Genomic DNA, 17,142 nt, shown 5'->3' with positions numbered 1-17,142 from the left:
TTTGATATTTTTTAAAGGTTTTTTATTTTAAATTCTAATAAATGGAGTAAGTATATATTAATATTGTTTGTACATTTAATAGTTATGATTTTTACAATTTTTTAGAATATTGTAATATAATTTTTTAATAAAAATATTTTATATTTTATGGTATCATATTTTGATATTTTATAATACATTTTATCATATTTAAAGTAATCAAAATTTTTTCTTAAATTAAATTTTTGTTTTTACAATTAATTTTTAATGCTTTAATGTATTATTACCTTTAAACTGATGTGATTTTTGATATAAAATAATTTTTACCTTAGTACATAAATAAATAACTTATGATGCCTTTTCGCATTATTGCAAGGTAAGAATATAATTTTATTTTATTATTTGAGGTATTTAATTTTTACTCTCTATTTTAGGCTTTTTTTAAATAGACCCTACATTTTGTTTTAGGTATTTGGCAAATGAAAATTTGGTCAATCAGGTTTTATTGATTATTATTTTCCTATATACCTTTTCTAATTTATATTATACTAGCTTAAAAATATTACATTAAAAATTTTAGCTTGCAAACACATATATAATGCGTCGCTTGGCTCAAATAACACACTCTGTTGCTATGAGAGCTACATACAATGGTCAGTTTTTTAATTGTATTATTTCATTTATATTTGTGTTAAATGTTGTGTTTAGAGTATTTAGTGCATAATTGTATATCATATAGTTTTGTGTGTCTATAATTTTCATATTTTGTTTATTGCTATTATTTTATAGTTTTTTTTTATTTTAAGGAAAGTATGTGCAACATTCATTAATATATTCAGTATTTTTAATATGTGTAGTATAATGATAATATTTTACAAATATAGTAATTTTTTTTGGTGGTTTTATGGTTTTTCTTTTTTAATTTATTATTTTTTAAATATTTAAGTTTGTTAAATAGACAGTTCAGGTTATCCTGCTTCTGGTAACATATAACCCAGTACAACGTGCTTCATGTCCTGCTGCCTTGTAGAATGCACTTCTAAGCAAAGACTAGGAGAAGCTAACTCCGACTTAAAATACCTCCTGCCTTGGGCGCTTCGTTGTGTAAAGGCTAGAGATAGTGTCTCAATAAAAATATTTATTTTGCCCAGATGTTAAATGCATCCAGCTACTGTCTTGTAGAAGGCATCCTAGACAAAGACTTAAGGGGTAAACAGATTCTAACTGTTGACCAGGCCTCACACTCCTACTTCTGGCTCTCGTGACTTCTAAAGAATCTTTAACAATATCTATGATAAAGGCAAATCTATTATTCCACGTCTCATGTATGGTTCGGATTTTTTCACCTCACCTAAAGATAAAGTTGAATTGTTTGCTAAAAACTTTTCATCAATATCCTCTCTTGATTCCACTAGTTGCGTTCTACTTGATATAGTCTTCAAACAGGTTGATCCATTTCTTGACATTCGCATCACTCCAGCTTCTGTATCTAAAGTGATTTCCTCCTTTAAGTCTTCTACAGCTTGTTGTCTGGTCAACATACCTGTTACAGTCTTGCAGAAGTGTTCTCCGGAGCAGTCATTTATACTTTCAAAACTATTTAACAAGTGCTTATAAGAGTCTTGTTTTCCAGCCTGCTGGAAAGAGGTATCTGTTATCCCTATTTTCAAAAATTTTGGAGAGCAATCTGACTCACCTAACTACCGTCCCATTAGCTTTATTACTATCATAAGCAAGGTTTCTGAATCTTTTATTAACAAACTCTTAATCTTGAATCTAATAACTTATTTTCTGATCATCAATATGGATTTTAAACTTCTCATTCTACAGCTGATTTGTTAACAGTAATAACCTATCGATTATTACTGTTAACAGTACTATCCTTAGCCCTATACTTTTTTTAATTTACATTAATGAACTTCCAGAAATTCTTACATCTGAGGTGGCATTGTTTGCTGATAATACTAGCATCTATTCTTGTCTTGATAAGAAGCTAACACTCTCTGGTTGCTTGGATGGGACATTTGAGCTTAAAAAAGATCTTATTTCTGCAACAGCATAGGGTTCACAGTAGCTTTAACTCAAATAAAACTCAATTTTTTTTCAGCTAATCGTTATCGCAATAATCTAGATCTTCCTATATTTATGAATGGTAAAGTACTCAATGAGTCATCTTCTCTTAGTCTTCTAGGATTAACTCTTCCTATCTTTCTTGGAAACCATATATCAAATCGATTGCAAAATTAGCAACTGCTAAGGTTGCATCTCTTTATCGCACTTGCTACTTTTTTTCTCCAGATTCTATACTTTATTTCTATAAATCTCAATCCGTCCTTGTATGAAATATTGTTGCCATATCTGGGGCGCATCTTTCAATGTTGCACTTTCAGCTCCAACCACTATCGCATCGTCATAATGTTGCTTCTTTTTCTCTTTTCTACAAACACTATAATGGGCACTGCTTTAAAGAGTTAGCGTCTCTTGTGTCATCTACTAAACTTCATTCTTGGATTACTCATCATTCAATTAAGTCTCAATCTTTTACTGTGACTGTTCCTAAATGCTCTAAATATTCTTATTCATCTAGTTTTTTTCCTTGAACATCAGTTCTTTGGAATTTCTTCCTTAATCTTGTTTTCCTGATTCTTATAATTTGCAATCTTTTAAGTCATCTGTCAATTGTTATCTTGCTCTATAAACGACATATTTTCTCTTCCTGTAACTTCTAACTCTAATAGTGGTTGCTTGCACCCTTGTTGGAAGTGAAGTTGTTGAAACAAAACAAAATTTTGATTAAAATTGTTATATGAACAATTATGACATGAGAAAAATAAATTTTTCGTAATTTTTAAAAGTTCTTCAAAAACCTTTATACTGAAAATGTGCCTCATTTAATTACATGTCCAAATATATGTGTGTGTGTGTGTATATATATATATATATATATATATATATATATATATATATATATATATATATATATATATATATATATATATATATATATATATATATATATATATATATATATATATATCTATATATATAATACTATACTTAATCCATATCTCAGGAAGCATTTTTCTAGTATCATTTATCATTTTACACTCCTGGTGAAAAAATGTCTGCTTTAACTTTTCTAAAAAAGAAGAGAAAAAAAGAATAATAATGAAAGAAAAGCTTGCTGCCCCATGCCAAAACCTCTGTCGAAGTAGCAGCACTCCTTTGGGGCATCAGGCTATAAGAAATTTGATAAATGTACTGAAAAACTAAAAACTAAAAAAAAAAGTCCCCATTAGTTTCTGTTTTTTGTATGTCATCTGTGATATTATATATATATATATAAATATATATATATTATATATATATATATATAAATATATATATATATATATATATATATATATATATATATATATATATATATATATATATATATATATATATATGTATGTATATTGTTTTATAAATTTAATTTTTAAATTTTTTTAAAACAGGGAAAAAATCACTGGATAAACTTTCTCAGCCATTAAATGAAGGGAATCTAACCAATGAGCCATTATTTTTACGTGTAGTTCGAAGATTTGCTGTTAATATTCGTAATGAACTTGATAAACATGTTCCAAGAAAATAATATTGATGTTCATTTTTTTTCAAAAATATTCTAATGATATGCTATTTTGAATAAATGTTTTTAAAAAATTATCAGGATAATCAAAATTATAATCAGTTCAATTTATCTGATAATCAATGGATGTTGCTAATCAATTGCTAAAAGAAGACCGGTATAAAACTTGTTATTAAGAACTGTTATAAATCTTGACTAAAATGACTTCTACTGTTGCTATAAAAAGGCAGTTATCATTTTTTTGGATGTGAGAGTGCCAGAAAGTGTGTTGGTGTGCAAGAGTTATTTTTATCACCCCTCAAATGTGGTGGATGATGAGGGGGGTATCATTTTTTTTTTGTGTGTGTGTGTGTGTAATAAGTCAATTGTAACGATGTAATTTCTATACAAATAAAAAATTATTTATTATCATAATGAGTCTTGTTATAATATTTTTAATAAAATTATTTTACTATATAAATTTTAATAATATTTTGTTGCATACATGTATTAGGGTGGCTCTTAGTCTCTGGCTCTTTAAACAACATTTTTTAAAAATATCTGCGTGCTCCGCCTTAATGTGTTCCCATAATAAAGCACAATATAGAATTAAGAAAAGTGAAAAGATTCTTTGCAAAACCAAAAGAGAAATGTTCTTTGCTATCTGTCTTTTCTGACTCTAATGAGTCAATTATAGAAAAACAAAAGACATTTGACTCGTGTCAAAAAGCTAGATGTTACTAAGGCTGAAGTTATTTGGCAGCTTAAAAATGTGGATAGTGGTTTTTCTCTATGTTCAAATGATGACTTAAGCCACGTTTTTACAGCTATGTTTCTGAACAGTGCCATAGCTTCACAATTTCAGACGGGTCTGAAACAAAACTTTATATGAGTTTAATCATGGTTTAGCTCCTTAAATCAGTTTTGTTAGAAATTCTAAAACTGTCAGACATCCATGTCTATTCTTTTGATTAGAGTTTAAACTCAATCTTCTGAAATGGGTATTTATATTAGATTCTGGGATGTTAATAGAAATCATGTAAATGTCCATTATTTTGGATCAAGTTTCTTAGGTTATACAAAACACCAACCCTTATTGACTCATTTCAAGGATATTGTTAAAAATTTGGAAATAAAACATCTATACCAAATATCAATGAATGGTCCAAGTATCAATCTAAAATTTTTCGATGAGTTCAGCACAAGTTTGAATGAAACTATTTTACATTCTCTTATTAACATCTGAAGTTGCAGTTTGCATATTACTCATGGCAGTTTAAAAACTGGATAGGCTGTCACAGAATGGAATCTGAAAAAAGTTTTGAATACTGTTTGTTATATTTTACATTATAGTCCTGCAAGGAGAGAAGACTATAATTCTGTTACTGGTTCTTTTGTCTATCCTCTTAATTTCTGCTCAACAAGGTAACTACTACTGTACTAGCTCTATTCAAAACATAAATTCACAATCAAGTTTTTACATGACATTTAGTTACTTGCAATTATAGTAAGACAGGCGACATTCGTTGTGAAACATCTGGCTCGCTGACTGATACAAAAGTTTGACAAGATGACCAATATGAATAGATAAGATTTAAAATGTTTCTAAATGGTATTTGATTTATATTTTAAATGGGTTGAAAACAAAAGGTGGTTAACAAGTTGATCGAATTATGAAAAAGTTTGAAAGTTTTATTTTCTTTCTGGAATGCTTTACCTAAATCTAAACAACCAAAATGTAAAAAACATTTGTAATGTAATGACAATGTAAAAGACAGAGACATTAAAAAAGGCACTTCAATATTGTTTAATGCTTCTCAAGTCATATTTCATTGTTAATATTGCAAATATAGTTGAACCTTTTTTGAACAAATTTAAAAAAAAGTACATTATTGAAGTCCTTGCTTTTGTTGTCTTTTTTTCTGAATATATAATCTCAATAGTGTTGAGTATAGTATTTATAGTGTTAATGCTTTTTTAATTTATTACAGTTTTTTTTTGATTAAGTTGGATTACACAAATTTATGTAGTATTTAGTATTTAGTTTTAGATTACATACTTTTATGTTTATAAGTACAGTGGTTCTCTTTAAGACAATTTTTGTATCACTTTGGAAATATCATAAATGCTGGAATTTAAGCGGAATTTCAATACTGATGCTGGAAAAGGATATGGATTTTAGGATCAAAATACTGGAAAAACATCTAAATAAAGTAATTAGTGCTGGAATTTTTTTTTATTTTAAGTATGTATTATAATATAACCCTTAGATGTTTGAGAATCTTGTATTAGCTCTAAAAAAAAAAAAATTTAACAAGTATTTTATTATATAGAACACATTAAGGGTGCCAGTAGATAAAGTGTTGTTTTTAGAATCACCTATATACACCAGAATATGTACCAAATTATATCAGGCATGTTGATATAATAGAAAACAAAAACCAGGTTTAATGTAGTTAAAAATGTTTAATGGTTAAAAATAACATGTGTAATAGGAGTTACTAATGTCTAGAATTTATATATATATATATATATATATATATATATATATATATATATATATATATATATATATATATATATATATATATATTTATAAAATATATATATATATATAATATATAGATGTATAGATATATAAAATTTATAGATGTATAGATATTTAAAACATATAGATATATAGGTATATAAAATTTTTATGGACACTAAAAATTACCCATCTTTCGTTGAAAGATACTTCACTAAGTATTATTATAAAGGTAAATTTTAATTAATTTTTATTATTTTATTATGACAGATTAGATCTTTGAATCTGCAATTTTTATTATTTAAGACAGTGATAATGGCCACACTTGTATTCTTATCTCTAATTTTTATTATTTTAGACAATGATAATGGTCACACTTGTATTCTTAGCCATTCAAATAGGTTTATTATATTATTATATTAAGTTTTATTTTTCATTAAAGTAATTTTTTTTGAGATCAGTTATTTATATGTTAATATTATATAAGTAAATTGTTATTTAAATAAAGATTTGTTATAATTATTTATTAACATTTTGTTTATTTAGAATCTGTATAGTGACATTGGCGGGAGATCATAAGGCATTATTAGAAGGCCCTGTTCAGTCAATCACTTATAATATAGGAAATCGAGATTATAAATATAATGATGCACATGGAAAAAAGAAGAAAAATGCATTCAAAGTAACTCTTAACACACCTATTTGCAAAATAACATCAGCTAATGGGACGGAGTATAAAATAAAATGGTTTGTTTTCACTTCCTGAAGAGTTTTGTTGAATTCTTCACTTTAAAATGGTTTTTTCTTTATAATTGGTGTTTGCTTTTAAGTGGTGTTGTTGGACGACTGATGGAAATTAATGACAATCTACTTCAAGACATTTCTCTTCTAGATAGAAAGGTACCATTATTTCTGATATTATCATTTGTTAATGATATTTTTATTAACAATTAACAATTGTTAAGTCAGCATATTTTTGACACCATGAACCATATCATCTTAGAATTTAACGATTTTTTTTATTATTATTATTTATTTCAATTCACCTCCTCAAGGCCATGAAGGCCACTACAGTCAGGGAGGCTACTTTAGTTGTGGTTACAGCCCTCTCAACTTTTCGAAACAACGAAATACAAACCTTGAGGAACAAGGCCGCTGCGCAGAGAAACAAGTTGAGCACAGTACTAACAGAGACATGGTAGGGATTTAAACAAATACATTACTCTAGTTTATTCATAAATCCCAAAACATAGATTTTTAATAAACAAGGTAATTTTTGAAAATTTGTTAACTAAGGTATAAATATTATGATAAATAAAGTATAAGTTTTTTGAAAAATTTGATAAATAAGGTTTAAATTTATTAGTGAAGTTTTTGAGAAAAATTAATAAAAGTCAAATAATATCTTAGTATTCAGATAATAATGAGGTTGTAATAACCAGCAGAGGCTTGACAGCATAAATTTAAAAGAAAATTCTGATGTGCTTCTAACCCAAAATATAAAAGAACTTCAAATTAACTGTAGTGTTTTTTTTTTTTTCTTTCCAAATTAACAATGTAGTGCTCGCTATCTTTTTAATGGTCATCAATTGAAAACAATTTTGTTTTTGTTTTTCTCTGCCTACAATGTAGCGTCAAATTTTTTTTTGTTTGTTTTTTTTCCTTTCACAGTTCACAACTATGACAAGGTGATTTAATGTGGCTTGTTGCAACAAAATAACTTAATTCTTAACTGTATGTAACTGAACAAATTCTTAACTTGTAACTGAACAAATTCTTAACTTGTAACTGAACAAATTCTTAACTGTAGTGTTATTTATTGATGATGGTAAAGAGCATTTATTAAGGTCATTAGAATTACATTCACAAAAACATCTAAGTTTGATTTAAATACAGACTTCTTTAATATTTACTGTTCATTATAATTAATGTAGTTTAATACACAATACAAATTTCAAAAGTAGTGTTTTCTATTTGTTCTGAAAATAGAAGAACAACACAAAAACATTTTTTAAAGAAAAATAGAAGAACAACAAAAACATTTTAAAGAAAAAAACTATAAATCTTGTTAATACAAGTGTTTTTATTCAGTAATTCCTAATATTAGAGTTAAATAGGTTCATTAGATTAAATATATATAATATTGAAATAAAATATGAAATTTGATAATATAAAATACGTATATATAAAAGATATAGAAAATAAATAGGAATTGAAATATGATTTTAAAAAGTTATTATCACATAATGAATCGGAACTCAGACCAGCTAAAAATGTTTCAACTTTAAAAAGCCATTTTAATGCCAAGCATCTCTTATAAAGGATCTTTTATATAACAGCATTAATTTAGTCGAATTAAAAAATTGACTTAATGAGTCAGTGAGTATCTTTTGGATATTGTTGAATTACATTTTAGAAATTTAGATTATGGAAATAAAAAAAGTTTTTTTTCCATAATCCAGTGAGTGAAGTTCTTGATCTCTTACGGAAAATTTCCATGGAAAATCTATAAAAAAAACCGTGGGTATTTCGTACACGTTTCCATGGAAAACCCATGAGTTTTTCCATCTATAGAAAAACCATGGAATTTCCATGCATATTTGCACCTTTCCAAGGAAAACTCATGGATTTTCTATGGTAAAATAGCATGTTTTGTTTTCAAGTTTTTTGATCTAATGTTATTTGAATTATTAAACCATAAAAAGCAATTTTATGTCATATTAAATCATAAAAAGCAAATTTTGTCACGCAAGTTGCTTATATTATTGAGTTCTTATAATCTATGGGATCGTTTTCACCAAATAAAATCAATAAACTAATTTAAATCTTGTTGAATCCTACAAATCTTTGAAAAATAATAGCTATAATGCACCTAAGGCATTAAAACTTGACTTCACCACAATATTTAACGCATGCGTATGTATAAACATACTGAAAATAAATAAAACAAAAAGTTACAAGTAATATTATACTCTAATTGATATACATAGAGTGATAAACAATTGAAATTAAAGATTAAAAAAACAGTTTTTACAAAAAATATAACAATTTACATGTTCATTATTTTATATTAACTATTTGATAAAAATAGTATATATAAATTTGATAATTAATAACTTCAAGTTTCAACAAATTCAAAAGAATCATCAATACAACATATTTAATCCAAAAAAACATCAAGACCATTTATAAGTGCAATTGCACCACCAACTGTGTCTGTAGAACCAGGTAAATGTCAAACAAAGTACCATTTACATTTTGATATTTATTAAGGTTTTCACCACAGTTAGTATCATTGTCTATTTCACCAATCTAGACAATTCATCATACAATTAATGTATACATACTAACTAATTTTTTTTTTACTAATTCATTTATACTTATAATTATTATCTATTATAACTTACTTCATATTTACACATTAACACACAACTTTTTGAACATTCTGTATAAATGTTGCCAAATGTTGGATAGCATTTATATAGGAAAAAGTAGCAATGAATATATCATTATTTATAAATAACAATTATAAGATTATTACCTCTTCTTCGCCCAAGCTATCTGCATGATGTACAACATCGTTTATATTTCGAGTCAAACATTCTGTAATGTATTTTAAATAAAATGACAAAGTTAAACAATAAGATTATGATAACTAATACATATGTAAATGTTACCTGCATGTTACTAATATTTATATAGAACAAGGCAGCAACAAATATAGTTACTTATAAATTGTAACTAAAGAAAAAACTTACTTCTTTGTCTGAGCTATCTGCATGATGTACAACATCATTTACAAACCAGTTTTCTTAATGTCTTTGCCATCTTTATATTTATTATAAAAAACGGAACTTGTAAATGTATGGCTAAATAAATGAATTAAAAATAAATATTGCCAGTCAAACCTGCCTACTGATAATGTAGTAATTTAAATAAAATGATTAAGTCAAAATAAAAAGATTTATGCACATATATAAATGTTACCCATATGATGGTAACATTTATATAGAACAAGGCAGCAACAAATATATTATTACTTATAAATCGTAATTTAAAAAAAACTTTCTTCATCCAATCTATCAGAAAGATGTAAAGCATTATTTCTATCGCTAGTCAAACTTACTTGCTTATAATGCAGTAATTTAAATAAAATGATAAAGTTAAAATAAAAGAACTTATGCACAGTATTAAATTCAAAAATTTATTATTTTTTTACTTTACTATTTAAAACATAACAAATATAATAAATATGTAATTTGTTAAGTATAGTAATGTAAAAATATAATAAATATTAAAGTGTGCATAAATTAATTTATTTTTACTTAAGACAAGCACTTCACATTATTTAAATAGAAACAAATAAAAATAATTGTATTATAATAAATAATAGTGTATTAGTTATAAATATTGGTTTTATATGCTTATATTTAACTGAGAAGTAAAATCTTATACATTTGTTAACTTCCCTTTGCAATATATTTAAAAAATTACTGTAGTTTTCCTTCTCCAACTAAGTTGTTCTTATAACATTATTACAAGTTGAATCCCAAAGATTACGCTTGTATCTTTTCTGGTTAATAAAAATCAATTCACCATTTTATTTAGACAGCTTTTAAACTATTTTTAAGAATATTAAATGCATATAAAAACTGACAATGTTATAAATGATATAAATGATGAACAATATTATTTATATCGCCCGTCAAACCTGTCGGCATGCAATGTAGTAATTTAAATAAAATAACAAAGTAAAAATAAAAGAATTTATACACAAAATATTACCTTATTTACATATTCTAATAATTCTGCCATTTATAGTAAAAAAAAAAACATAATAAATATCCCCTACTAGATCTAGTCACTAACTAAATGCCGACTTGAATGGTCGAAAACTGAAATATTTGTTGTAAACCAAATCAACATTAAAAATCAAACTGATTTACTTGACATACCAGCTATACTATTGCAAGTTATGCAAAGTAAGCAAAACTATTGGCAATAGCTAGAATAAGTATATGCATAAATAATATATAATTAAATATATAAATAATAAATATATGCATTTTAAAATGCATTATATAATGATAATATCCAGAGACGTAAAGCAGTATAGGTCAAGACTAAAACCAAGACATTTTGATTTAATACCAAGACTAAGAACAAGACAGTTAAATGAGTCTCGAGACCTCTCAGGACAAAGATTTAAGTTTTGAGACCAACATCTGTGATAATATATTATGATGCATTATAAAATCCATACAGTTATTATATTCTAGCTATTGCAAATTTATCTAGTTGTTCATGTCTATATGTTTATTTTGAATCATATTAAATGTGATGTATTATTAAAAACATAATTTATAGTCTTATTAAATACAGAAAAACAGAGGAATACAGAAAATATTGTTTACTTACTAAGTTAGAAATGATTGTAACTCTACGAATTGCAACGGCGCCTTTAAAAGCGCATTCATAAAACCCATGGTGCAACGTGAGCTATGAAAAAAAAACCATAGTTCACCCAATTTGATGGGATTTCAATTTTCATGGAAATTTACCCATGGAATTTCTGTTTTCCATGGGAAAACCATGGGATACCCATGGAATATTTCCTTAAGGGATTTTTCATTCAAATGCTTGATGTTTCATTCAAAAATTGAGAACAATTTTAGCTGCTTTTATGTCTTACAGTTTAAAACAGTTGATCTAAAACATAAGAAATATATGCAAAACCATCAAATACCCAGCATGCATCATGTTTTCATAAGATTTATAAGACTGTATAATTTTTTTAAGTTAAATGTATTTTAATAATTTTTTTGAACATTTTTTTTTTTTTTTTTTGTTATCTATGATATCACTTTAATTAATGTTTTTGTTTTGTTACCAAATTTTGTTTTTTATTTTATTATTCACTCATTTCATAAAATATCTATTTAACTTACCAGAAATCTCCCAACACTCTTTTGTTGATATTAGCCTAAATGCTTTTTAATAAGGAAATGACCAGTCAAATTAAAGTCAGTGGTATCATATAAAAGATCCTTTATAAAAAATGCTTGGCATTAAAATGGCTTTTTAAAGCTGAAAAGTTTTTAGGTGGTATGGTGAGATTTTAACAATTATAAGGTTTCCTAAACTTTTTTTTTTTTTTTCATTATCATCACATCCAACAAGGCTGCAACCAACCACTATTAGGGTTGGAAGTTGCTGGAAGAGAAAAAATAAAGTTTATAGAGCAAGATAACGATTGACAGACAACTTAAAATATTGCATTATATGAAACAGGAATGAAGTGAAAAAAGAACTGATGTTCGAGGATAAAAACTAGGCGAATAAGAGTTTTTGGAGCAATTAGGAACAGTTACAAAAATTTTTTTATCTGAATTAAAGTTTACCAGCCACTGTGAGCCCCATGCCGTAGCAGAAGTGAGATCCTTTTCAAGCTCAAATGCCCCTTCCTCATCCTCCCCCCCCTCCCTACTCTTCCCCCAAGCTATCAGAGAGAGTTGGCTTCTTATCAAGACAAGAATAAATGGTAGTATCAGCAAACAATGCCACCTTAGATGTGAGAATATCTGGAAGATCGTTAATGTAAATTAAAAAGAGTATAGGGCCAAGGATAGAACCTTAAGGAACCCCTAAAGTTACAGGATATGAAGAAAAGTGCTGTCCATCGATGACAACTTTTATACTACAATTGGTAAGGAAAGATTCAATAATCATAAAAATGTTACCTGATACATCATAAGAACAAAGCTCATGGAGAAGACCTAGAAAACAAGACTCTGATAAGCACTTATGAAATATTTTTGAAAGTATAGACAACAGCTCCGGAGGACAATTCTGCAAGACTATAACAGGTATGTTGTCTGGACACAAGCTGTTAAAGAGTCTAAACAGGAAATCACTTTAGATACAGAAGCTGGAGTGATGCAAATGTCAAGCAATGGATCAACCTGTTTGTCAGCTAAATCAGTTAGAACACAACTAGTGGAATTAAGAGATGATAATGATGAAAAGTTCTTAGCAAACAATTCAGCTTTGTCTTTAGGTGAGACTATAAATCTGAACCATGCTAGGGGAGTGAAATAACAGATTTGCCCTTATTATTGATGCTGTTAAAGATTCTCCAGAAGCTACTAGAGCCTAATTTTTGAGATGAAATATGAGATTTCATGACCTGAGAGTAGTGGGCTTTGGCATTAGACAAAATCTTTTTACAATGGTTTCCAGCAATATTAAACAGATGTCTGTTTTCTGAAGAATTGTTTTGCTGATAGATATGGAAGTAATGGTTTCAATTGGAAATTGCAGCAGCACAATGTGAATAAAACTATGGAGAAGAGTGAGGCTTGACTTGGAATCGTCAAGAGGGAATAAAAGATTCCATGCCAGCCTGAATCCAAGAAGATATGTAAAAAGCACATTTGTAGGATGATAGGGGGTAGGATGATAGGGGGATTTTTATGATAAAAAAGAATGAGATAATAGTTATAGAGAGATCAAACCATGATTAGAAGCACCTAAGGGTGAAACAGAGAAACTGAGCACTGACTAGGATCAGAAACAAGACATAAGTCAAGTAGCGAAGTTACATGATTTGGGTTGTCAGGAAAGCGATTTGAAAAGTTGATTATTTGAGTTAGAGATTGAGAATGGCAAAAGTTGTTGGCCTTGATGTCTGCAGTGTCGCTGACACTAGAGTCAAGCCATTCAGTGTGATGAGCATTAAATTTACCCACAACAACAATATTGGCTGATGGATAAAGAGTGAAGGCTTGGTAAATTTGATCAGAAATAACATTGAAAAGAGTGCAGTCTTTAGATGAATGAGAGCAATATAAAACAAAGAGAAAGGCGATAGAGTGAAGTGGTGCTAAACGAAAACACATAAAAATAGTCAGTGGATTCAAATCTAGTTTCCCGACAAATGGGTGAATTCTTACAAATAATGTAACATGGTAAGTTCTTATGAATGTAAATGCCCTGGCCAAGCATGTGACTATTGGAGTCTATACAAATTAAAGGAAGATAATCATCAACAATAAGATCATGTGATTAGACAGCTGAATTAAATTAGTCTCACAAAGAGTGAGTAGGTCTGGTGAACTTTGCAAGAGATATGACTCAACAGAAGAAAAGTTACTTCAAAAACCACGAATATTAGTGAATAATAAATTTAAAGAACTTAGTGATGACGATGGTTTTTGTCTTTTATAGTTAACTTCATGCAACTGTGTGTTATTGCACACAGTTAGCTTCATGCAATTGTGTGTCAATGCACACAGTTAGCTTCATGTGTGTGTCATTGCACACAGTTAGCTTCATGCAACTGTGTGTCATTGCAAACAGAAACTCAGACTTTTTATTGCCTTATATAGTTACAGATTACAATGTTAGAGAAAACTAGAAACAGTTTTGAAAATTAAACAATTTTATAGCAGCCTTAATAGCTCCATGAAAAATGTCTGGATATGCTTAACTTTGCCTGGTCATATAACTTAATTGAAGGTTCTCTGAGGTTTTCTTATATTTGCATCTTAGTTTTAATTATTTTTGTAAACATTGTGCCGCAGTTTATATAAAATATTACCAGACTTGACAGAAACATCTAGAAATTCACGAAAATTAAATGCTGGAAAACAAATTATTTTCTATTTAACAAATTATTTCTAACATTTTTTATCAAGTTAAGATGAAAAATGTGCAGCTTCATTAACTTTGAATAGGTTGAAACAGTAGCATGATTGTCACATGCCATAACTCATTTTCTAAAATCACATTTATTAAATTATCTATGCAGCTAAATATGCAGCTCAAAATTTCATTTTTACCACTATCTGTTGATTTTGGCATCTGGCGAGACTTTTATGATGTATATTGTTTTCGAACTCCATTACTATAATACGTATGTATTGTATACGATGCTTTTATAAAGTTGATTCTATCATTGCCAATCAATTCTCCACAAGAACACTCTGTACAATTTTGTAATTTTTTAAACCTTTGATTAAAGTTGTTAAAATATTTTAAACAAATTACTGGTGAGGAAGTTGTTTTTCAGTCTTTCCTGCTTACAAATCAAATCCTTTTTTTTTTTTATCTTTTATTTGTTGGAAAATAAAATTTTGATTTTCTGAATAATTGAAACCCAACAACACAACATTTGTTAACCAGATTTAAATTTATCAACATTGATAGTCTGAATAGCTATAACATTGAAGCCTGAATAGCTTGACTTTTAGCATTAAAAGAATTAAAACTTATTAATCAGAAAATCAATTGAGTTTAGCTGTAAGTTAGACTTACTAGTTCATCAATTAGACTTTCATTCAGCAATTTTCTTTCATTATTTTTAATCTGCACAAGAATGATCACCTTCATTACCTTCGTCGACTTTGCTAAATTAAAAAAATTGTTACTTGAGACATCAGAATATGATTTAGGGTAAAAATTGCAGTTGACATTTTTACCTTAAATCATATTCTGATGTCTTAAGTATATAAACTTTTATGTATTTAAAAATTTTAGATTTATTATAATTGATAAGTATTAAAATAGCAACAACAATGTAAAAGTGTTTTTGTGTAGTCACTGAAGTATATGATTGTTTCAAATTTTTAATTATTTATTATATATTTTTTATATTTTAAATGTATACTTTACATTTATTTCTGCGGAGGAATAAAAAAGAAATTAAAAAAAATTAATATCGAGCTTGCTGGTAAATTTAGAATCATAGTTTTTATTTTTCCTTGAGAAAAGATCCAGATCCAGTTATTGTTCTTATGTTATGATTTTTTTATAATTATAAAATCAATATTGATTGTAATTTACATATATTTCGTTTTAATTTATACGCGTTCTATAATATTTTATGCAAAAACCTGTATAAAATACCAATAAAATTATGATGTATCAACACAAACTGTTTATAAAATTGGCTTTAGAGCCGCTGAAAAATATAAGTCTCTAGCAGCAATGAGAGCAATCAATGGGTCATTATTTAGACATAAATATGTACTGTAAAAATAAATTAAAAAATTCATGAAAATGACCTCAATATGTTCAAACTTCGCGCTAATTTCAAAATCATGCTTTATCCCATGTGTGTAGATATTACACGTAATTTCGTTAAACTCTAGTATACAAATTAAAAAACAACTTTTTTAAGCACAATTTGGCTCAAGGTAAATCCTGCTACTAATTTTAAGGTCCCAGGTGGGATCAAAGTATGCCAGAGAAGTTATAAAGCATCTGTCTGTAAAAGAAAGAAAGAGTATTTAATTATACTTACCTACTGTGTGTATAAAGTTATATGTAAGCCAAAAAAAGATTAATTCACATTTTTAACATTAATGCCATATTTAAATCATCTTTAAAATGAAATCAGAAAAAGCATTAATAATTACCCTGAAATAGCATTAAAAATAACTCTGTAGTTGTAAAAGAAATAGCAAAATTTTGTATTATTGTAATTATTTTGTGATGGTTTAAAAATGACTACAATTGCTCAGCTATAAAAAAGAAAACTGAAAAATAAGTAAAATTCAAAAGAAAAATAATAGTTTAAAAGTAAAAAATTAAACTAATTTTAATAATATTTCTCTCTTGTTAAATGCTCTTACAAAATCTTAAAATATTTTTCAACGACATCAACGCATTCTTTTATAATACTTGATTTATTAACAATTTTCAAATTATATATTATAATATTTATATATAATATACATGCTATAAGCAAAGGTTTTTATTTGCGAATAAAATGTTATAATTTTGCAAATATTTTTTAGCGTGAAACTGAAGGTTACATTTGCATTTTGCTTCATAAATTTTGTTCGGCGAATGAGCTGTGTTCAGGTCTGCTTAGTCACGAACAGTACTTGAAATCTTTGGATTTGTTGCACAATGATTCTATTGTACGAGATGACAAAAAAAGAGAATACGACGGTAACGATTGCGATAGCAACGCTTCTTCAAAACGTTTATGTATCCAGTGTCTTGAATAGTGCATTTTATTTGC

At 27.3% G+C, this 17,142-nt stretch overlaps 1 protein-coding gene across 2 annotated transcripts; it reads left to right on the top strand.

Moving 5' to 3' along the window:
* The first annotated feature begins 223 nt into the window (after window positions 1-223).
* Window positions 224-17,141, top strand: LOC124813791 (protein Abitram). 2 transcript variants are annotated; one of them, XM_065809163.1, is made up of 7 exons: window positions 224-355; window positions 448-478; window positions 560-632; window positions 6,472-6,514; window positions 6,660-6,860; window positions 6,944-7,013; window positions 16,913-17,141. In XM_065809163.1, the coding sequence occupies exons 1-7, from the start codon at window positions 330-332 to the stop codon at window positions 17,126-17,128; spliced, it is 660 nt and encodes a 219-aa protein (XP_065665235.1). In that variant the 5' UTR covers window positions 224-329; the 3' UTR covers window positions 17,129-17,141. The 2 variants fall into 2 exon arrangements, with proteins under 2 accessions (XP_065665235.1, XP_065665236.1); XM_065809164.1 differs by lacking the exons at window positions 224-355; window positions 448-478; window positions 560-632 and adding an exon at window positions 6,216-6,345.
* Window position 17,142: the final 1 nt, after the last annotated feature.

The sequence above is a fragment of the Hydra vulgaris genome, chromosome 11 (genome assembly GCF_038396675.1).
Source record: "Hydra vulgaris chromosome 11, alternate assembly HydraT2T_AEP".
Classification (NCBI taxonomy): Eukaryota; Metazoa; Cnidaria; class Hydrozoa; order Anthoathecata; family Hydridae; genus Hydra; species Hydra vulgaris.
The sequence above is the reverse complement of the archived record's forward strand: the minus strand, read 5'-3'. Positions and strand labels throughout refer to the sequence as shown.